This window comes from Triturus cristatus, chromosome 11, assembly GCF_964204655.1.
Source record: "Triturus cristatus chromosome 11, aTriCri1.1, whole genome shotgun sequence".
Classification (NCBI taxonomy): domain Eukaryota; kingdom Metazoa; phylum Chordata; class Amphibia; order Caudata; family Salamandridae; genus Triturus; species Triturus cristatus.
Window position 1 is genome coordinate 1,138,044,459 of NC_140594.1, and position 24,519 is coordinate 1,138,068,977.

Sequence of the window (24,519 nt, forward strand, 5' to 3'; positions counted from 1 at the left end):
AGCCTTGTAATAATTTTTGTCTGTCTTTTTCACTGTCTTAATCACTAATTGTTTGCGCAGGATATACCTCACTGCCCATCTTTTTCTTGTATTTATTGGAGGTTGCTGCAACTTTAGTGGTTTCCCACTTGGGTATTATTTGAGAAAATGTGTTCTAGAAATGATAGGAGCAAAGTAGCGGAAGACTTGTTTAAGAACCTCCATGCAGGTGTCCCAATTAACAAAGCAGTGAGTTCAGGCAGCAAACCGAATGAGGGTTTGAAAGCGAAATTCATAAGACTAGAAAGATTAAGGAAGATCGAGATTTCTAAATGGTGGGACGGGGCAACACTGAAAGAATACATACGGCTAGAAAGAATCCCTAGAGGGTTACGTGCACAAATTTTCCCAACATATGACGACCTCGAAGATGACCTCCTTACCCTTTGGGAGAAGGAATTGATAGGTAATTCAATGCGTTTAATGAATATTCTGATTGAAAACGCAGACAGAAAAGTCATGAAAACAGCTGAAGAGGTTGATAACCTTGAAAAGGAAATCGCAGATCTTAAAATGGAAGATGTAGCCAAAAAGAACTATGCAATCTTAGAAGAGGTCTTGGGAAAATTTGAGGAAGATATCAAAGCACGCAAAGCCCATAAACTTAAAAGGGATGAAAAGGATTATATTAATGGTCGGGTATTTACTTTTGCCAAAAAGTTTGACAATTTGGTCAAACAAGACCTACAGAGAGTAGGTAGCAAAACCTCACTTTCAAGTAACATAAGTGTTGTTTCGTCTGGCACTGTTTCTAGTGTGAGTGACGAAGTTCAAAATGAAGGGGCAACTGGGGAGAGCCCAGGTGGTTCTTTTTTACGCGAAATTCAAAGAATCAGGATGGGCAACAAAGAGCCAAATATCCTACCCAGAGAAGAACGCCGAGGACCAAGAGAGGTTCCAGGGGGGGAATCAGGTCCAAGAATGAGAGAAGGGATGCACACTCGGTCATGGAACAGGGGCAAGTAGCAACCTCTACATCAAACCCTGGTATTCAAGTGATAAACCTTTCAAATTTAATCTTGTCACAGGACATGGTGTCTGTTTTGGGCAAGGGGATGGGTTTTTGCCCTACCCCTAAATGTGATATGACAAATGTTAAAATAGACCTGTATAAATTTGTACGCAATCTAAAATTGAAGAAGTTTTTTGGTACAGATTCTACTAATAAACCCAATGAATCAAACATGACGTTGAGTGTGGGCAATCAATCTATTCAAAACATCAGAGACACTGTGTTACTTTTATCTATCACAGAGAATGATGAGGATCCTGTGACAATGGGTCAGGTATTGGAGGAACTAGAGCTTAGTACTGATGCTAGTATGGACAGTGGCCTAAAATCCAAATCTAGATGGACACCACAACTTCCTAGTGGTAACAACATTGAAGTTTTTCATAGAATTGTTATGGGTGAGCTGAATAAATTTGAGGACACCATAAGGAATAAAAGCGATAGTCAACATACCACCAATAATCTCACTAAAGGTGAACAAATGGCCCTCAAACTATTACGTTCTAACGATAAAATCATAATCAGAGAGGCCGATAAAGGTGGTAACATGGTTATAATGGAAAGCTCTGACTATGAGGCTGAAATTGTGAGTCAACTCTCCAATGAGTCCTGTTATGTTAAACTGAATACTAATCCGATTTTTGATATAACGCGATTAGTCAACTCAGAACTCACCAAGTGGCATACTAAGGGCATACTAAATGATGACGAACTCGTCTATTTAAGGATCGCTAAGCCCCGTTTCCCTTGCCTATACACGCTCCCAAAAATCCATAAAAATGCCACTAGACCACCGGGAAGACCGATTGTCTCTGGTATAGGAGGACCTATGGAAAGGATATCTGAATTTGTAGATCTGTTTCTGCAACCATATGTCCTTAACCTGGCCTCCTATATCAGAGATACTAAACATATACTTAATGTGTTAATGGATCTTACTTGGGATGCCTCTATGATATTAGTAACCCTAGACGTGGTGTCCTTGTACACGAATATCCAACATAAGCAGGGGTTGCAGGCACTTGAATACTTTTTGTACAAACGTCCGGTGGAACTGTTGGAACATTCGGATATGCTGATACACATGTCACAATTGATTTTGGAACACAATGTTTTTTTGTTTAACAATGAGTGGTACAGACAGAAGTGCGGAGTAGCAATGGGTTCTAAATTTGCACCGTCCCTGGCATGTTTGTTTATGGGGATGTTTGAGACGCTACACCTCTGGGGTTCTAATGGTGCCAAATGGCATGAATTTATAATCTACTATGGCAGGTATACAGATGACTGTCTTATTGTATGGACTGGTAATGAGTCACAGTTGCAGGACTTCTTCGAATTTATGAATTTGAATTCATTTAACATGTCCTTTACTATGTCATCAAGTCGGGACAAAATAGTCTTTTTAGATACTGAGCTTTTTGTGGCAGATGAGAAAATCAATAGCAGACTATACAGAAAAAGTACCTCCTGTAACTCTACTCTATTTGCCACTAGTGCGCACCCTAAGTCACAAGTAAACGCCATACCCTATGGGGAAATGTTCAGGGCACGGAGAAACAACAGCAGGGAGGAAGACTTCTTTAGCTGTATTAATGATATGGAACAACGATTCCTGGAAAGAGGCTATAATAGGGACATTGTTACTCAAGCTAAACAAAGATCATTGAAACTATGTAGAAATGAAACTTTGAGACAGAAAACTAAAGCTAGGGCTAACAAGACTCAACATCTTAAGTTGGTAACGGATTATCATCCCAAGTCTCATAAGATCTACAATATCCTTAACAAACATTGGCACCTTTTGACTGCTGACCCGACATTAGGGGCTCATCTCAATAGTAAACCTGGTATTGTTTACAGGAGAGGAACGACTATTCGCAATATGATCAGTCCGAGCTATCCGAGAGGCACCAAAAATGAACACTCCTGGTTGCACAAACAGAATATAGGGTCCTTTAAATGTGGACACTGTAGCATGTGTAGATTTTCAGTCCATAATATCAAGGAATTTGAATATAATGGATCAGCAAAATATAAAATCTTTCAACACATAGACTGTTCAACCAAATTTGTGGTATATGCAATCCGTTGTAAATGTTTAAAAGTATACATTGGGAGTACCATTAGATGTCTTAAAGAAAGGATGTCTGAACATTTCAGAGCCCTCAAAAACGTTGACCTCAGATATCCCCTAGCAAACCATGCAAAAGAATGTGTAAGTCAAAAAGGGAGTTCCTCCTTCTCCTTTTCGTTCCATGGCATTGAAAATGTGTTGCCTGATAATCGTGGGGGTAATAGAGAACTTAGGGTCCGCCAATGTGAGGCAAAATGGATTCTAAAATTACGAGCTGTCGAACTAGGGCTCAACATTGATTCAGAGTTACAATACTTTTTGGGCTGTTAGACGGTCCGATTATATTACCCCTGAACTATCCTTCCGGATGGGCTGTTAATCTAATGATGTAACCATGTATAGAAATGTTATGGGACTTGTGTTTTTTACTGACAGCTTTAAGAACTGTGTATTAGCCGTTGTCTCAACTATATGTATGATTGATGTGACTGTCATAGCTGGTACCATTTACTTAATATGCAATGAAATTGTTAATGTGTATAAATTGTTCCTCGCTTTTTGAATTTTCCTCTTAATGACATCGTGGTCTTATTGTGAGCCACTGATTGAGTATCTCTCCTCATCCTATGGCTTTTCCCTCCCTATACTCTCTTCCTCGTTATTCTAGCTATGGGAACTCAATCTCTATCCCTCATACTTCACTGAGTCTATGTCCATTATGTAGCGGTTATTTTTGGATTGCAACATGGTGTAAGAATTGGTCGTTGTTTTGTTGTTTGTTGTTTGTTTTTTGTTTAGCACTAAATACGGCAATCCTATTAGGTTGCCGGCCAATTTTAACGTGAAGGGTCATTTTAATCAAAATGTCGTGAATGAAATACAGGTTGATTCAGCAACCCGGGGACGTATACTTCTGTCCCGTTAAATAGTGGCCCTTGAGGATTATGGATTCAATTTAATTATTTTTCTAAAATCATATTATTGTTTTTTTGTTTAAGTTGGATATTAACTTTATGTGTTCATGTTTCATATAACACTTTTCCAAGATGGCGCGGGTAGGATAGCGGCGTAATTATTGTTTAAGGTTTTTAGTCCTCTCTCTATTTTGGTAGAGCACTCACGTTGCATATAACACATAGATAGACATGGCGCCTTTGCAAAACGCCGATTGAGCATGGTAGAATACGACCATTCTCGGTGCTTCGAATATAGAGGTAAGAAAGGCATTTTACCGTTTATTAGATATATAATTCTTCTTGTTTTAAATGGGATGGCAAGGTCAGATATAGTATGGTCGGGCTTTCCGTTCGGTCGTCATTTGAATATGTTAGAATACGACCGTACTCGGTGTTTTTAACATAGAGATAAGTATGGCATTTTAGCTATCTGGTTAAGTTTTATACCTCTTGTTACTAACGGGTTGACTAGGTCGGACTCAATATTGTTGAGCTGTCCATATGGTCATCCTTATCTCTTTTTACTCTTGGATGGTTTATGAACATTTTCTGTATTTGAATATTGTGGTACGAAATTGCTGCTGCTAATATAAACTAGATGACTGTGGATTAACAGGCTTTATTTATATAAAAAATTGAGTTATATACACATATGCCTTTCTTTCTTCCCTTTAATAGGCAACGAACAGTTTCTGGTAAATTTTATCTAGTTGGGTCAGCTGGTACTACTGCGGCCACCCAAACTGTAATGTCCGGGTAACATTATTGAAAGTTTGGAACTAGGGTGAGTGTTCTTTAATTTAATTTTTGCAGTTAGGTATTTTTGGGTTGACCTTTCTTTGACACATGGTGGAATTTTTTGGCTTGTTTTGGTGATTTTACTATTTCGGATGTCTGACACCAGTCGTGGTGTTTCTCTCACCTTTTGTCCCTCTTTTGTTCTTCACAACTGAGTGTTACTAAGGTGGTTTGGGTGTACTGATCACTATTCTTGTCACACTTTGGTTCTTGATTCTTTTCGATTTTTACACTGACACGGGTTGTCTTTCCCTGTTAGGTAGGGACCTCTTACTTGTCTTGTTAAGAGAAATACAACTAATGACTGTGCTATATATTTGTTTATTACAGCCCTGAGGAAGTCTTATGGAATATTATCCTTAGACGAAACACGTGTTGGCTGTTCTTTTATGACCTGTTGAACCTGTCGAAATTGAAATAAATACTCTGTTCTGCAAATGTCACATATGGACTTGGATTACTCTTTTGAATACTGAAGGCGCCTACGGTTTGAACAAGTCTCCTAAGGAGAAGTGTCTTGACTGTGATCACAGAGACTATAAAAAGAAGATACAGATTGGACAAGGCCCTTATTTATTAATATACTTATCTGTGATCCGTAAATGATTTCTATGAATTGAAATTGAAGCTTGCGATATGTTTAGTTTGCTCAGGGAACTACAAGTGTTTTTTCACAGTGGCAATTGTTTACAATTGTAGGCAACAGCGTTGGGTGGTGGCTGTTTTGTTCCCTTTTGATGCAAGCCTTGTAATCATTTTTGTCTGTCTTTTTCACTGTCTTAATCACTAATTGTTTGCGCAGGATATACCTCACTGCCCATCTTTTTCTTGTCTCCCCATTCCCTACCTTATGTGCATAATGCATGGGGACCTCAGCACATCACGACTAACATTAGATAATTTTTTAAGTGCTTGAACTATAATCGGCCATTTGTATCTTTTTATTCGTCTACTGTTCCTTCCTGTGTAGTCTTTGACCATGTGGCATTTACTATTCGTGGTTCACCAACGCCCACATGATCCTAGACTGGATCAACCGTGCCCCATCAATCTGTATGTGCAATTTCTATTTTTTCGGTTGTTTCTAATGTTGATGATCTTGAATAATTTGCATTTATTAACATTGCTGCCTCATGGTTATTAACTTTATTTCTTACATCTTCGCCTTGTTACCTGGTCTCATTCAGGCAAACTATGGGGCAATCTATTATAATATATATTTTTTCTGATTATTGCATTCTCTTTTGGGTGCAGTCCACCTATATATGTATGCTTTATACAATGTGCCTCCTTTCTCTGTATATTGACTTTTAAACTGTACGCACAATTGCGCAATTGGTGATTGTGTTTTGGTGTTTAAGTTTATGTACTCCTCAAGCCTTGAGGAAGTTCTAAGCCAGCACGCCACAGAGGGTGAAACACATGTTGGCTGCACTTTCATTGTGTTGCACTTTGGTCTACCTAAACCACTTGGATCAATAAACTGGACTTTGTCCTGCTAAAGGCTTGTGTTCTGTTTACATTTGCTATCCAATAGGAAAGAGAATTGTCCATTTAATCTCTATACCTGATTTCGTGGCAGCTGCTGATTTACAAATATATTTCTTCTTCAGTACAAGAATAATGTGCGTCTTCACTCAGTTCCATTTAAAACTTGCCATGTATTTATTCTCACCAGGCTCAGAAACAGTGAAAAATGACAAGCAGCAAGATCACGTTCAAATGCAAGGCCTGTTTCATCTAAATGACAGCCTAAGCGAAAACTTATTTTTCAATTGAAAAAGAAAGAGGATGGACCCAGGAGGGATTGTGTAGGAAGGTAGGATCCTTTTAGCATGGTTACCTCCACTCTTTGCTTGGTGTCAGTATGACTGGGATCCTGCTAATCAGTATAAAGTACTACAGCACCCAGAACATAGGTACACCAGGGGTCTCCTATTGACTGCAGTATGTATTTTGCCACCCAATGGGAGTCCACTTAAACTTTGACTACAGGCCTGCCATTTCAGCCTGTGTGAGTTGGTGCTTGTATCTCTCACGACAGATACAAGTTTCCTTATTCCTTCTGTCACTGCCCTTAAAACCTGTATGACTACCCATGGGCAGGCTCTTCAGTCCTGAGTGCAGGGTGCTTGGTTATAAGTGTAAGCGTACCCCTGTATGAGCAGGACACCCTACACCCCTGGAGTCAATTCTCCAGGCTTTGTAAGTGCGGTCAGCCATTTTAATACATATAGTGGACATCAGTCATTACAAGATGTCTAACTGTATAGTGACTGCACTGAACCTGATCATGTTTGGTATCAATCATGTTGGAATCATACCCCAACAACGATTCCAGTGTTGGGGGGGGCTCTGTTGGGTACCTCTCTGTACGCCCGGTAACAGCTTTTCAGGGTCTTCCAGCAAGCTAGTGCTGCTGCCGACCATAGATGCAATTCTGCCCTCCTGCTGCTGAGCCAAGTTCAAGCAGGAGAAGGTAGAACAATAGGGTTCCTGTCAAGGGAGGTGTGACCACCTCCCAGACAGGACTCGGTGTATTAGGCTGGGGTGGGGGTGCTCGCTAGAGAGACTAGACTGCTTTGAAGGGCACATTTGGTGCTCTCCTTGCATACTCCAGTTTGAGCCAGTCCAGGGAGCCCTGGTCTCCCGCTCTGGCACGAAACTTGGCAAAGGACATGGGAGTATCTTCCCCACTGTTCAGTTCCTACTCTCGGAGGGACCCCTGAGTTGTTCCAACCCTTTCCTTAGGGTATTTAAGGGCTTACTAGTGGGTGGTCTCTTAGATTTGTAGTGGGACAAGACTCAAGCCTGAAACTATGTCACTCTTCGACCGTCTGGACACTTTGACTTCATTGGACTTCAACTGGAATCGAGACTGCATCAAGCAAGACTACTGCTGTTCCTGGTATCGCTGTTCTTCAAGTCTTCTTCGTTGTCTGTGCCTGTGCTTCTTCCAGGTTCTTCAACAGATCTGTGGACATCAAGGAAACCCGTAGAAATCTCCCTTGGAGTGAAAGAGTCACTCCCCTGCATCTGCAGGCATCACAACGAAGCTGACTGGTCTGCTACTACAGACTACCTGAGGCTCAACAACACAGGTGGTGGTTCTGCAACTCTTTTGAGGCCTGGCGTGTCCTCTCTGCAATTCTGAGGCCAGTATCCCTCGTCGGAACCGCTAGGACCTAACCCCTTTGTACCCCATCCACTTGCCATTGCCAAGGCTTGTTGGCTCTGCCCTCCAGCGATCCTTGAGCTACAAAAAGCTCCAACCTCCAGCATCTCTTCCCTCCAAGATCACCAACCCCATTGCATCCTCTGCACCGTGGGCCTTCATCTTTGGTGAGCTGCTCGAGGTCCTCTTGTGACTCCTGTGCCTTCGGCCTGTGGGTCCTCCTGAGGGTCTTCTAGTGCTTCAGTGGGCTCCCCTGCTTGCTCAAAGCCTGCTGTGACTCCCCTGCTGTTGGTGAGTCTCTTTGACCTTGCTGGTTCCAACATTGCTCCTTCTTTGTCTTCCACGCCAGTTGCAGCTACCAAGGCTCGTTGGTGCTCCCACCAGACACCGACCACCTGGTCACTGATATCCAAGTTAAACAGCTCATTCAAGGCTCCTGGTCTTCCCCAGCTGCAGTGACAAGGTCACCATTGACTCTTCAGAACCTCCTGACATCGTGGGCATTGTGTCTTCGTGCCCGCTGGTCACTTCTGAGTGGCATAGACTCTATTCCCTCTGCTTGCCAGTTCTTCACTTCCAGAATCCACCCTTGGATTCCACTGGACTTCTTCACCGTCTTCTCCAAAATAATTTTCTTCTAAGTCTTCCATTATTGTCTACGGAGGTTTCTGATGTCTCCTCACCCCTATGCAGCTGGCTTCACTGGTGTAATTAACCTGGTTCCCGGGGCATCCAGGGTCGGGTTGACTCTCCGACCTTCCATCCTCCAAAGGAATTCTTCAGGGTCCTCTGGGAAGAGTCCTTCTTCTGCAAAACTGCAACATGACTTCTCCATTGGTCACGCAGCTGAGTTCCCACTTTGCACACAGCCTAGTGGGGTTCCTGGGTACTTACCGTGGGTGGTTCCTTGTATCCCTGCCTCCTCTGGGTCTTCTGGTCCAAATCCCATTCTCCTTTGTAGTTCTCTTCAACTTTCTTAGATTATGGGTTGCGCTCCCCCCACTGGAGACCACTGTATTTTTGCTACTTACCTGCTTACATTTGAAGTATTCTTGTGCATTGTGTTGATATCTCTGGGTAGGAGATGTACCAATGTATTAGTGCGTGCTGTGTAATAAATAGAAGTATTTTTATATAAATACTGTGTGGTTCGTGTTTATTTAACTCGCACTTTGTTGCATGTCACAAGATGGATTGGATACTAGCAAACTAAATCAGGCACATCTAAACCTCCACCTGCTCAACCCATTCATCTCTATAATGAGAACAATGTGCAGGCCTTGACCAAACTGACTGCAAAGTTAAATGCCCACACTGTGGTTATGCAGGCAACTGCATCTCATATTGCTGTCATCCATAAATTAATGGAATGACGGAGGAGGTACTGGTAGAATAATTCAAAAACCATCAACCATGCAACTGTTCAGCAATCCGAACTGAGCTAGGGGAAGTCCTGGGGGTGATACAATCAATATTAATTGATTATAAGAGGAATATTGCAGCCGGAGGGGACATAATCAGGTAATTCACTTACTAACTTAGATTGGTAAATTTAAATGGAAAATCACTGTCAATCCAGAATTTATTCTAAATTGAGACCCAAGTCAACTGGAGGTAAACTGTAAGAAGGATGCTCACAGTGCCAATACGGAGGCAATCACTCGAGTTATAGCAACAAACAAAGCAGCCCCCACATATGAAAGGTAAATTGAAAAAAAACAGCTATGTAAAAGATAAAAAAAAAAAAATTGGAAATATCAACATGTAGGAGCTCTAGCATCTCAGCCTGTAGCTGTGCAAGATGGGACTACTTAGAAGAATGCTTGAATGTTGACCCAGGTAATAGACTCTTTGGTTTATGAACATGAACCTTGTGATTATTTTGTGACAAGCCATGTACAAAGCCTACTGGCATCCTGAGAATTTGAACTGCCCTAAGAGATACAGGATCATATTACTAGTTGCTCTACCTTCAAATCCAGTCTATCTTGTTGACCCTACTAATCATACGAATCCCCCCAAATTGGAGACCATTCAAGGCCAGGGAAAGGTGCAGGTAGAGGAAGAAAGCTCCTGTGGGGCTGTCAAAGTCAGCTCTGACTGTATTGTTACATCAGCTTTCACACCTGGGAACCACCCTGCACCATTGTCAGTCCTCAAAAACGAATAATATGACTCCCTCTAACATATTAACTTCAAACGCAGTTGTAGAACCTCACAATACTAACATGAAACCATTTAAAACCACCCGAACTTGGACTACTTGATGAAGACATGTTGTAAGGTTATCAAATCCAGTTAGCAAAACCTAAGTTGCCTACGAACCCCAGGAAAGGGCTCTCCAGAAGCTGAATAATCATCAGTTACATAGGTGAGTGGAAATCTCTGATAATATAATGACACAAAATATGCATACTGACATGGCCCTAGATTTGTCCAGCAGGGCCTGCTTTAGGGCAGTGCTAATGGTGCGGCTGCACTGGGCGCTGACCTGGGGGGAGGCACTGACCTCGGGGTGCACTGTGTTTAGCAATAACCTATGATTTAAAAGCACCTGCTGCAGAGTTCCTTGTGCGTCCAGCTTTTAGGTAGATTAATGTTCCTGCTAGAGAGAGAGAGACCGGAGTTCTGTTCAGTGGCAGTTTTAACTCACAGAGGATAAATATGCCTGATCCAAAGAACAGATCCACATTTTACGTGGATAGCTGAGTGGATTAGTAAAGCCAGCCTTTACCAGTGCCTTTACCAGTGCTTTAAAAAAATGTAACGTATGTGAGAGAGGGGCTATGGAGTGATGAGGGGCATTTTTCATGTGTGAGGGAATCTAAGGAGGAGGTAATGGGGGGCACCATAAAAGATTGTTACACCAGGCTCCACTGGCGCTAAAGCCGGAACTGGTGTCCAGGGAAGAAGAACTAAAAATGTAAATGCTGGTAAAATAAATAAAGATGTACCAGTCCCGGAGGTGGGGCCTAATACCATATGCTTTATTCCAAGGTATCGATCTAGGGGCTGCCATAGCATTGTGAATGGAGGGACTGTGTTAAAGATAATCAATTTCCTACTTGGACTGGATTTTGTGATTTGCTATCTGTGCGCTGCCTGGATTGCCGCTGAAGCGAAGTTACAAAGCCAACCACGATACCAGAATTGGCAGAATCATCCGAAACGTGGCATATTAGGGAATTGGGTATAGTAATCCATGCAGGAGGAGATGACTCCTAAGTATGGATCCTAGAAGACACAAAAGAGGGTAACTTATAATGTGGAACTTGCAGCATCCAAATTGCCTGCAGATCAGAATGTGATACTATCTCACAGTATTTAGAATATGAAGATTTACAAAATCAGAACATTTTAATTTACCAAACTAATAGAAGGGGAGAATCTTTATGCCCTGAAACAACCAACTTCATCATCCTTCTGTTAACGAATACGACCCCAGCTGTCCCCCTCTCACAATATCAGTGTGAGGAGTTAGCCACTTCCTTTCAAAGAAAGGGGCAGATATCCAGGCCTCTTTTTAGCCACACTGGAACCTTTCTCTCAATTTGGATACCTTGCTGGGCCCTGTTCTTTGAACACGTTCCAGCTCCTGGATCTTCCAACTTTTGTATCTCTCCTCACCACTACTAAGTCAGGCTCACTGCCTGACCCTTGCACACCTCAGTGTTGGGCAATCTTGAAACAAAATCTATGGACCTGCTCACTCAACTCTTAAAAGCATCACTTTTGGAAGGCAGGGTTCCAAAGGCCTGGAAACATGCTATGGTCAGGCCTTTACTTAAAAAGCCTAATCTTGACCAGTTTACCCGGTCAAACTATTGGGCAATATCTCTCTTGCCCATTCTAGCTAAAGTTCTAGAAAAGCATGTGAACAAACAGCTCACGCGATATACAGAATGTAATGGCCTCCTCCACCATTCTCAATCAGACTTCAGACCAGGCAGTAGCACGGAGTCAGCCCTCTTTAATGTGAAGGCTTATCTAAAGCAACAGCTTGATAAAGGTAGCACTGCAGCACTGCTCCTTTTCGACGTCAGTGCTGCTTTTGATACAGTCAACCACAAAACTTCACTTCATAGACTAGAGGCCATGTGGCATAACATATGGTCCTGTGATGGTTGGTCTCCTTCCTGCAAGATCGGGGTTTCCAAGTTCACTCGCATCAGCATCACTCTGAGCCACATCCCCTACCTTCGGGGGTCCCTCAAGGAGCCCCTCTCAACCCAACCCTGTTTAACTTGTACGTAAGACCACTGGCGGACATTGTAGAGAACTGTGATCTTTCCCCACTTTCATTTGCCAACAACACTCAGATTATTGTCTCCCTGTCACCTCAGGAAGATCTTAGTGGAGAGGCTTTGAAAAGCTGCCTCACGCAACTGTCATCTTAGGTGAATACCAACTCTCTCAAGTTAAACGGGGACAAGACTGAGGTGTTAATGGTGGACAACCATCCCTACCTGTGGGGCCCTCACTTGTGGCCTGTGGCTATGGGTGCGGTTCCTACCCCTGTGCCCGTAGTCAAGAATCAAAAAAAGTCTGCTACGATGACTCCAGATCGTGCAAAAAATGTGGGGGCAAGATTTTTACTACATAACCCAAATGTTTTCCTACTGCAAGTATACTTCGGGAACTTCATTGTCTTCCAAGTGAGAGTAGTTTTCAATTTAAGGCACTTTGTTATGTTCATAATTGTCTTTCCAACTCAGGCCCCAGCAATCTATTCTCTGATGTCACCATATATACCCAACCACTCTTTGTGGTCTAGTTACTTGGACCTTGCTACAATTCCTCAAATCAGGAAATTTCAGCAAAGAGACAGTGCCTTCTTCTTTTTAGGTCCTTTTCCCTTGAATTAAGAGCCTGTTGTTCTGTATCGTTTTTCTGTAAAACGATGAAAGCTTGGCTTTTTTAATCTTGATGTGATGTGACTATGGGTTCCATACGGTAGCACAGCGCTGGGAAACCTTTCCTGGGTAGCCATATGCTCTACAAGTCTATTTAATAATAATAAGGCTAATAATATTAATTGAGAACTGATACTGGCTATCCTCAACACTACTAAGGAAACCAAGCCTGAAATTTACCAAGCCTTGGCGTCGCGCAAGGTGATGAAGGGCAACACAAAGGCTTATTAGGTATTTCAAAGCCATGCAAGGCCTGGTTTGTGTAGCCTTGCATGTCTTTGTCAAGAAATGTAATGAAGAGCAGCTGCTTGTGCTGCAGTACAAGGTTCAAGCACTTTACATTTCCACTTGAGAGGCATTACATGGGTGGAGCATCTGCATTCTCATGCATCCATCCATGGATTTTGGCATTATTCCTGACTTACTAAAGCTAGTAACACTGGGAATGGGTTAAAAAAATGAGATGCCTTCCCCAGTAAGGCGTAATGAGAAATATGTTATTTCTCTTCATGTTTTCCTCTTTTCAGCAGCACATCTTGAAAAAGGAAAATGTCTCAAAAGGATTTTTTGAGCAGGAAGGTAATTCCTGTACAAAAGCAATCTTGTCTGTAATGCAGGAACCCTTGCAGTGTGGTCAAAGGTGCCTGTGTTGGCGCTAGGCAGCACTTGGTGCTCTAGCGCAAGGAGAGAGCAGAAATGCTCCATATCTTTGTAAATATGGAGCATTTCTTGCTGCCATGCATTGTTTGAAAGATTAGTAAATATGCCCCCAAATTTCCAGCCATACTACACTTCCTGAGTTGAACCCAGCCCCAATCCTAGCACAATACTCACCCAGAGTATTGTTTATTCGAAGTGAAAAAAAGATGACAAAGACTTGGTTGCATTAATAAAATGCCACAATATATGTAGCTCCGAAGAAACCTGGGCACTGGAAGAAGTCATGCTGGATGGATGCAGCTCCATAGCAACTAAATAGAGAAAGGAAAGGCCCATAGGTGTCTTAGCTATCTGGGTCTCACCCTGCCTCTGAGTTAAAACACAGCTCTGTACAAACATGAATAATAGTATGCAACATCTAAGCCTAAAAAGTAATATCTGTCTGTTCGACATGTTCAATGTATATAATCCACAAGGGAACAGAAAACTCCAGAATGGCTTTGCTAAAAGACCATGAGCAGTGTATTAAGGCGAGACTGAAGCTCGTAAGGCACAGGATTGAAGACAGAAGTCGAGATATAACAAACCGAATTGTGCGGTGACTTCAACACCAAAACTCGCCATGTGATGCGAGAGCTATTCAACGAGGAGTCTGTAGGAAGGATCCTCTCCTTCCCAGTAAAAGATATTAGGAAAACGAAGCCAGACCACAAACTGAGTAGACTGCTGGCAGCTAGTGCTCCACGTATATTCAATCAGGCACTCCGTGTGACACGCTGCAAAGAAAACCTTCATGCCTGCCAATCATGCACGTCTAATTGACTGTATGTTACTAAGTCTAGAGTCTTGGCATCTTGCCATCGACATGATTTTCGAAAGCAGGGTCAAAAGCGACCACGATCGACTCTTTGCAAAAATCCTTCTGTCTGGCAGTAAATATTCTAAGCCGGAAATAGAGCGTTATCGAGAGTTTGACAATCTGGCACTCAAGACAAATCGAAAACATCTTAGCTGGAAATGGAGGTCCCATGAATGATGCGGCTATGAGGCAAGTAAATGCTGGAAACAAGAATTTAAATTATTATTAAAAATAGAAGCCATATACTGACAAAGGAAAAATCTGTGGCCTGTAGACTCTATTAATCTTACTTTCATCGAGCTCTATGAAAGATGGCGCATTCACCTCACCAGACAAGCCCTGGGTGACATTGCCATAGTGGTCTGATGTGGCATGCTTACAACACAAGCAGACCTTAGTGAACCCCCTGAAGACCAGGCACTTTACCTGGGGACAAAGAGCTCCTCTGTAGCCTAAAACAAGCCTACACATATCTAGTTTAAAAACACGGGCAACTTCAAAATATAGCCTGGGGAGGCGCTCTAAACATCAGTTAAAAAAAAAAACAAAATAGAAATTCTGGAAATGAGTCAAATGGGGTTGTGAGGGCCCTCTAAACAGGCTTAAGCCAGAGGTTAGTTTGGCGGATTGGATCAAACATGTCTCTAGTATGTATCAGAAAGCTTCTATTTTGAACTCCGCTGTTGAGGATGCTTCTCCAAGACCATGGCACATATAACCATCCCCTGTTTTGGATCGGATCCCAGCAACTGAGTTCATTTCTGAAACCACATCTGAGTTCACAGACGTAGAAGTCTACAGTGCTATATACAGCCAAAGACCACTGAAGGCACCAGGCCTTGACAGGATCCCTTTGGATGATGTTCTGCGTTAACACATTCCTCTGATCCGCTGTCTTGAAGACAGAATTCAATGCCATTTGTGAGCACGGAGAAGCCCCATCTTCCTGGTGAACAGCAATCATAGTTCTGATCTACAAAAAAGGTCTAAGTTCTGTTCCCCCAATAGGCGCCCTATTTCTTTTGCTGGACATAGCTGGGACAATCAATGTCAAATTGCTTCTTAACCACATCCAATACTGGGCAGAGGAGAGCAAGATTGTATCCCATCTTCAAGCATTGTTTAGGAAAGGAATGCGGATCATAGATCAAGCAACAAGGCTGTATTTCATATGCTCTAAATATGTAGTACCAACAAAAATAACTATTGTATATTGTCTTCATAGATCTAAGAGTGCTTTTTGGCTTGAACTCAAGGAGCAAGGACTAACAGAAAAACTCCTCCCTCTCAGCTCTACAACAACTTTACTGGAAAAAATACAGCCACGGTGAGGTACAGACCAAGAGGATAATGCATTTGTGAATTTCAGACTGAGACTGGAGTCAGACAGGGCTGTGTACTTGCACTTATTTTATTTCACATATTCGTAAATAAATACCTTTTGAATCAGCTCCTTACTCAGGACATGCCAGTGATGGTGAATATAAAATATTCCTCTTCATTTTTGTTGATGATCCTGTACTATTGGTTCAAACTGAGCTGGCCCCATCTACACAAAGGGTCTGAAAAATTCTGTAGGTCCCAAAATCTACATTTTAATGAAAAATTATCCTTGGCAGAGCAAGCTGCGAAAAGTGGGTCTGTCATGAGCCAGAATACAGGTGCCGTCCTATGTTTTTCTAGTACATGTGGGAGAAGAAAGATAGAGCCTGCCCTCCAAGGTTATCAAATGAAACCACTGGCAGCTGGCACATATGGCGCAGAGCAGTGGGGGCTCAGGAAGGCATCAGGTCTGCAAAACATTGAGAATTAATTAGTACTGCACTTGCTACATTTTAGACTAGGTACAACATTGGAGGTACCAAGGGCTATGTTGGGCCTACATAACGCTAAGGCCTTGATTTCTAAACATTTCTATCTTATAGTTGGACTGGCTGTGGACAATACCAAAGTTGAAAATGTATTTAAAAGAATTCCTTGATGCTTGGACTAACAAAGACCGCAGAAAATTGCGACAACTCTACCAAATTGTTCAAACACTAAAAGAAATAGGATGTGCTGCATACTGCGTAAACCCTGGGACAATGAACAGATTGAGACTTGCACTAGTTAAAAGGTGTTATTGTGAATAGATCCTGGTTAAACAATACATAGGAGGTGGCAGTCTAATTTAGTTTCTAAGCATTAAGGCTCTAACCTACTATGAAATGTACATGAAGCATATATTCCCTGAGGCAAAAAGCAGTTTGCACATCAAAGTTAGACTAAGAGTACTCCCACTCTTGGGCTACACAAGAATGTAGACTAATACCTAGAACTGCGTACATCTTCGTAACTGTAGCATAATGTGCCAAGAACTCTGCTGCATTTTATGCTTATACGTGTTATCTCCCTGCAGGCTAGGAGGCAGCTTCTTTGCCCACTCTTAAAGAAACATAACATAAGGCATTGCAAGGAGGCTATGTTACCCAAAAGACTCAGATGACTTTTTTATGCCCGTAGCCTTATATATTATCCTGGCCTGGAAGCTTACATGATTCTGTTTTCTTTTAGACCTTACACATTAATTTCTTATAATTCTGTTTGTACTATATACTACTACAAAAGAGATCCAGTTTTCTATGGCGGGTTTAAAGAATTTTGACTATCTATACATATTTCTAATTGAAATATTTTTAGCATATGCTCTATTTGTACAGTTTGTTTTTAACAAACAAATAAACTGTGAAATATAAAATAAACAAATGTCATTCATTGCAGTCAATCCCCAAAAAAGCTTTTATTAGGATGAGATGGAAATATTTATGAGAGGCACTATGAAGATCTAATTTTGGAGTATGATATGAGGAGTATATATTAAAACAAATTACACGAAAACAAATAGCGGCTTGCCATATAACACAACAAGACTGCCCACTCTCACCCAGACTATTTTTTGTTTGTCCTCATTTATGCAAAAGTTGAGATATGGGTAGATAATAATCCTTCTTTTTGTGTTGTATCTGACTAGGGATTTTTTTCTCACAGGTCCAGTAGAAGGGACTGCCTTCTCGTATTAAGGTGAGAGTATGTCGCAAGATCTCTAAATTCCTCAGGATAGTCGCTCATGGAGCCACCTTGGCGACCATCTTCGAATTTGCTTTATTGCATTGTAAGTAGTCATCAGACGTCCCTTCCTACCCTACCATTACTTTTCGTCCTGAAATATGTTCTTGCCCCATACGTCCAAGAATTTAGTCCAGTTGCTTTTCCCTATGGATTGATCAAGCTTTCTGAATGTATCCACGGAAGATCGCCATTCAGTTAGTGTTGTAGGGCAGGCAAATATCCATTTAATACATATCTCTTGCCTAGCCAGTAAGATTAGCATAAACAAAAATAGTTTTTGGTTATTGTTTAGAATGGGAAGAGAACCATCATTTTCCACTGTACCAACAATAACAATAGTTGTGCTTACCTCAATATTCTGTCCTAAGGCTTTGTTAATAGTCTTACCCACTTTTTCCCAGATTATACCAAGTTGGGGGCGTTGAGGAAACATGTGGATGTTGTTCGCCTTTGCTTCACCACATTTTGAGCAAGTTCTCACCACTTGCTTATTCATCTTGGTTAATTTTTCTGGTGTCCAGTATGCCCTGTGCAAAGTAAAAAGATGGTTCTTCCTGAGAGGTGCAGATACTATTAGATGCCATAACAAAGAACAGGATACTTGCCATGGATGTTACAGGTCTTGTGTTGGTAAATCCCTTTTCCATAAGTCCAGGGGTAGAGCAAAATCTTCTTCTCCCACTTGGATCATGAAGCAGTACCATTTCAATGTTTCTCTTCTTGCTGAGTCACTTTGTAGCTCCTTTTCCGTCTCCATGTTATCTTCTTGAGGCTACTCTAGGCCGTTTGCCCAGCTTGCAAGTTGATAGTATTTGAACCTGGACAATTTCCCATCCGTACTTGCCGATAGGGAGTCCCAGCTTATCAAGGTTCCTGCTTGAATCAATTGTCCCCACTTTATAATACCTGCCCTCCTTAAGGGGACTCCCAGAATATCTTTGAAACAGTCAGGAGTTCCTGGTGATTCCCAGATGTGTGCTAGGTTACTGTAATATGGAATATTCAAATGTTTCTTTATTTGATACCACAGTTTGCAAGCTGCGCCTAGGAACTTTAGTTTAATATTTTTTTCAATACTTCATATATATAATAGTCCTCCTCTTTTGCCACTTTAAAATAAGAAGTATGAAAGGAGTGTGCTCTAAGAAGAATCATGATGTATTTAAATTGGAAAGCTCTATAGTAGAATAGGAGGTCAGGGCCAGCAATACCACCTTGGTCTTGCCTCCTACGTAGTTTTTTCCATGCAATCCTTACTCCTTTTGAGGCCCATATAAACCTGTTGATTTCACCTTGTATTTTCTTAATCCACTGAGTTTTAAACTCTAGTGGGATAGCATTGAAAATGAAGGAGAATTTAGGCAGAATGGTCATCTTTATAATATTGTATCTCCCCATGAATGAAAGAGGTAAGCCGCTCCAGGATCTTAGCAATTTTCTTGTTTCTTTCACTCTTAGATCGAAATCTACTTGGGCAATCTCGCCAATATTTTTTAATATCTCAATCCCCAAGTACTTAATTCTGCTTTTTACTAATGCTGTTGATGATTGGGAGTTCCACTCCATCATCTCTGTTTTCTGGTGGTTAACCTGATACCCAGAAACCTCGCCAAACTCATGTAGCAGATTAGTAATGATAGGAAGAGAAGCTTTCAGATTACTTGTGAATACCATCAAGTCATCTGCGTATAAGGCCACTTTTTTAACCCATCCTTTAAAGGTAAATGGGATAACACCTTGTGATCTTCTTGTAAAGTTAGCTAGTGGCTCTATGTATAGGTTAAATAAATAAGGGGACAGTGGGCAACCTTGCAGCGTACCTCTTTTAATTCGGAACTCTTTAGTGAGGCTACCGTTTAAGAGTATTTTTGCCACGGGGCTGCGTATAGATTTGTTACTGCCTTTAAAAATGTGTCACCTAGGCCGTAATGGAATATTACTTGGCATAAGAACATCCAATTTACTCGATCAAATGCCTTTGCTGCGTCAAAAGAAAGAACTGCAAGAGGGAAGTTTTCTTGGGTGGCAGTATCGATAGCTCCGATCAATTAATGGGTGAGGTCGTGCATTTGTCTGCCCTTAATAAAACCTTTTTGATATTCGTGGATTAAATAGCTGGTGATGCTCCCTAGTCTTGCTGCTAAAATCTCCGTGTAGATTTTATAATCGTTGTATAAGAGAGATAGAGGTCTATATGACTCACATTTCAAGGGGTCTTTTCCTGGGCTAGACCTCCTTAAGAAGTAACTTAAGCCTTGATATTGTATTTTGGGGTGATCTTTTATGGGGGGACTTTTTTGTTCCCTTGTGCTTTTTAGAATCACTGTCCGCAAAGGGTGCTCTGCTAGGGGTCTAACTAGGGGTTTGGGAGCCACCGGATCGCCTTTCTTACTCTCCCTTCCCCTTACTGGCATCATGCACACCAACTGCTTCACTTCTTATTTCTCTTTTTCACTTTTCTCGCTGCAGTTGTTAGTTACAGGGCGCTTGGTCCACTCGCTGGTGGGACCTCGATAGACAACTCTAACCGTGGTTCTACGACTGCAAAGCAATCCCGCAGCAGCTTCCGCCCACACACAACTTCTGTGTGTGCGCGTCTGCACAATTCCACTTGGGAGCTCAGAACGCCGAATCTTGCTCTGTGGCTGCGCGGGAGAGAGACGCTGCAGCAAACTCGATGCTCCTCATCTCATGGGCTCAACCTTTACCTTTCATAAACAAGGGTAAGTTTCTTTTGCTCCATAAATCTTTAGTCCGAAAAATTACAAGTTGCGGTGGGCGTTACGATCAATTACACGCCTCATTGACGTTGCTCCCGACCAGACCTCTTAGCCAGTTGCCATGTTCTCCGGAATACCCAGACTATTTGCCTTTTAAATTGAGGTACTAGATTGTTTATTTGACTATATTTAAATATTCTAAACAGGATAAGAGGTCCACAAGTGAAACTATGCAGATGATCTAGCTATTATTATATCACTTTCAAGGTCTGCAGTGAATTTTTTTTTAAATATTATGGCAAATTCAGAAAAATCTCAAAACATACATTCAACCACAATAAAGCTGATTTCTTAGCAATTCACTTTAAATGTCATCCAGAATACCAAAAGAAATCTATAATGTATTTTGGAATAACCAATTTCAATAATCTATCAAAAATCTATTATCCTAATCTCCGGTTTTAAAATACATTTTGAAACAATGTAATCCAGATGAAAAAATGTATCTAAAATATATAGAATCAACTATATAAAATTACCTGTTTCTCAAAATTATCGTATATCTTCCAACATGCACCAACTATATACCCGAAAACTTGTTTCAAAGAATTGGAACAATGTTTCTCAAAATTTAAGTAGACAAATAAACAAGTAAGGTTTACTGGAAAATGGTAATCCAATCAATCAAGAAAGGAGGATTATAGTGACAGAAACACCTCAAACCACTGGCTCAAATCTCAATGTTTGGAAATCTCATATGTTGAAAATAAGCAAATAGGTTTGAGTATAGGTTTGTCTCACCTAGAAAACATTAAACGACTAACACTCCTAATGATTCTTTGTCACATTTGGAAGTATTTTTGTCATAAGTGCAATATGGCTCAAATAATATGCAAAACACTGATCCTGACTAATTTAAGGTTCTCACATATATTCAAAATATCATCAAAATCTGTACAGAAGTTGGTGAATATCAATAGCAATGACAGCCCTCTCAATGCAGCTGATACTTTAAAATCATTTTGACAATGCCAGAATGTGTTTTTCAGTACTTCCAGATCCTTCATTTATTTAAACCATTAAAGAAGTAAGAATGGTTGATAGAACTTAGTGTAAAATATTTAATAAAAAATGTAAAGCAAATTTTTATTGAAGATTAAAGGACAGAGAAGTCGACATAACTGCCCAGGCAACAGAGAATATCAAATAATAGCAATATTACTGGGGAGGAATGGTATCATGTGTTTACACATTATCTGGCCTCTCTAATGCCATGACATTTCAAATGTCAGCATTTATTTTGAACCTGGCAAAAAAGTAATTTTAGTGAAAATAAATATTGCTGTATATGTCTAACAGATGCACCTGGTCATCTTCATATGTACTCATAATGTCTGCCTTTACAACACTTTTGGGGAGAGTTTCTTAGAGGTAATCCAACATAAAAGGCTGCAGATTGATGCAAAATGGATTATTAATATTAGGTGTTGTGATGATGAGAGTGATACTCTAACTATAAAAACCCAAAATGTGTTTTTGTTACTTTGCTATTGCCCACAATAGCCGAATAGTGCAGTTTGAAGTATGGTTGGAAGAATTTATCAACTATACAGCCGAAGAGAAGACTAGTGGAAATCTGAAGGTTACAGGAAATCCTTACAAACATCGCCACCAAGATATTCTTACTAATTATTACTTATTTTTGACCAGCAAAGCAGATATGTACGACTGCCTACTCACATCTTAAATTATCTGGCAACGTATTTGTTGCCTTAAAGTATATGATAAGTATACAATAATCCAGAGAGATAAAATGAAAGAACAGTATCTTACCTGGCCCCAGAAGGAACTCATAAAAGGTACCACTGCTTTTGTGGCTTTCATGAGGCTGTGCAGAACATCATCCTCCAAGGTAAAACGATGCCCAAACACCACAGTACAGATGACATTGATTACACAGCTAGTGATTAGATGATCAGGATTCAGAGGTCTCCCTGAGAATACAGACAGCAAACGTCAAGTTGGAAAATAACGGTCTTGGGAGGTAAAGGGAAAGACACTAATAACTGAAGGAACTGGTAAATTCACAAAGAAATTGTGGACTCTTTTAACATTAAATGTTATACATATTCCATGTCTTGTTTAGTTTTATTTTCTAATCTAGAATCAGGTCCCTAATGATTCACCCCCCCCTTTCTTTGTTTTTATTTAGAACATTCCCCTAGAAAGTTCATCAATGGTAAAATTGAATACAGTTAGGAATGGTTTAGGTGTCTCACTGCTTGAGTGGCATTTATTTTTTATATAATAAACTGAATTTTCACAACTTAAAGCAGGACGTCTCACCATCTCAGAACCTCTAAAACAACCTCAGCTCCTACTTCCACCTGAAAATCAAGGCCCTCTACGACAACTTCAGCGAACAGACTCCGGGCACCACCAACCCTATCCACCACCGACAACCTGCCGACCATCACCGCCTGGAAACCCGCCACCACTGAAGACACCTCCATGACCATGAAGAACACCCCCTCAGGAACCTCTACCCACCCCTGCCCACCGCACATCTACCTCAGAGCCACTGCCGCCATACCACCCGAACTAGGCCGGACCATCAACACCTCCCTCGGATCCGGCATCTTTCCTGACGACTGGAAGCAGGCAGAGGTCGAGCCCCTCCTCAAGAAACCATCGGCCGACGTTACCGACCTGAAAAACTACCGGCCCATCTCTCTCTTCCTTTTGCAGCCAAAGTCACCAAGATATTCATCAAAGCCCAGCTAACCACCTTCATTGAAGAGAACGCAATCCTCGACTCCTCCCAGTCCGGTTTCCGCAGCAACCACAGCACCAAGTCCACCCTCCTCGCTGCCACTGATGACATCTGCATGCTAGTCGACCAGGGCCACACTGCTGGCCTCATCATACTAGACTAGACCTCTCCAAAGCCTTCTACACCATCTAACACCGCACTCTCCGTGCCAGACTCCACGACACCAGTATACGAGGAACCGCCCTCGACTGGATCCGCTCCTTTCTCTCAGGCAGAACCCAAAGGATCAGACTCCCCCCTTCCTCTCCGAACCTACAGAGATCAACTGTGGAGTACCCCAAGGATCCTCGCTCAGCCCCACGCTCTTCAACATCTACATGATCCCCCTCGCCGCCATCATCAGACAGCATGGGCTCAGCATAGTGTCTAACGCTGACGACAATCAGCTCATCCTCGCTCTCACGAAGATTCCCGAAGACACCAGACTCAGCTTCCAAGAAGGAATGAAAGACGTTGCAGCGTGGATGAGCAACAGCTGCCTAAAAGTGAACTCAAAGAAGACAGAGGTCCTCGTTCTTGGACCCTCCCCCACTGCATGGGACAGCTCCTTGTGGCCCCCTGCCCTCGGAATCCAACCCACCCCTACTGACCACACCCGCAACCTTAGCATCATTCTAGACTTCTCTCTCACCTTGACCCGCCAGATCAATGCCATCACCTCCACCTTCTTTAACTCCCTCCGCATCCTCCGCTAGACTTTCAAGTGGATCCCCCCGAATACAGAAAGACCATCACCCATGCACTCATAATCAGCAGACTGGATTACGGCAACGCCCTCTACGCCAGAATCAACAATCAACAAGACCCTGCTACACAAGCTCCAAACCATCCAGAACACCGCAGCCAGACTTGTCCTCGGAACCCCAGGACAAGAGCACATCACCCAGCACCTACGAGACCTCCACTGGCTTGCCATCGAGAAGAGAATAAACTTCAAGCTACTCACCCACGCCTACAGATCCCTCCACAACAACGGACCCAAATACCTCAATGAAAGAGTCTCCTTCCACCCACCCAAAAGGAACCTCCGCTCCGCCGACCTCACCCTGGCAGAGACCCCACGCATGCACAGAACCAGAGCAGACGGAAGAGCCTTCTCCTACGTCCAAAGACCTGGAACGAGCTCCCAGTCAACATTAGATGCTCCCCAACTCTGCACTACCTTTAGGAAGAGCCTCGAGACCTGGCTCTTCGACTGATCCGGAGCTGCACCCCCCCCCCCCCAGCACCTTGAGACCCTCACGGGTGATTAGTGCACTTTATAAACCCCTGATTGATTGATTGATTGAGGGTCCACCTACCCTTTGGAGAACACAACATTAGCGATGAGGATGACCAAAACTGTTCAGGTGACAGCGCTGGACATCAT

At 42.0% G+C, this 24,519-nt stretch overlaps 1 protein-coding gene across 1 annotated transcript in view; it reads right to left on the reverse strand.

Moving 5' to 3' along the window:
• Positions 1-24,519, reverse strand: part of LOC146786207 (cytochrome P450 2J5-like) — a 438,174-nt gene that overhangs the window by 252,588 nt on the left and 161,067 nt on the right. The window contains exon 4 of the mRNA XM_085635784.1: positions 22,151-22,311. Coding sequence (XP_085491910.1) covers positions 22,151-22,311 — 161 coding nt within the window. The remainder of the gene's footprint in view (positions 1-22,150; positions 22,312-24,519) is intronic.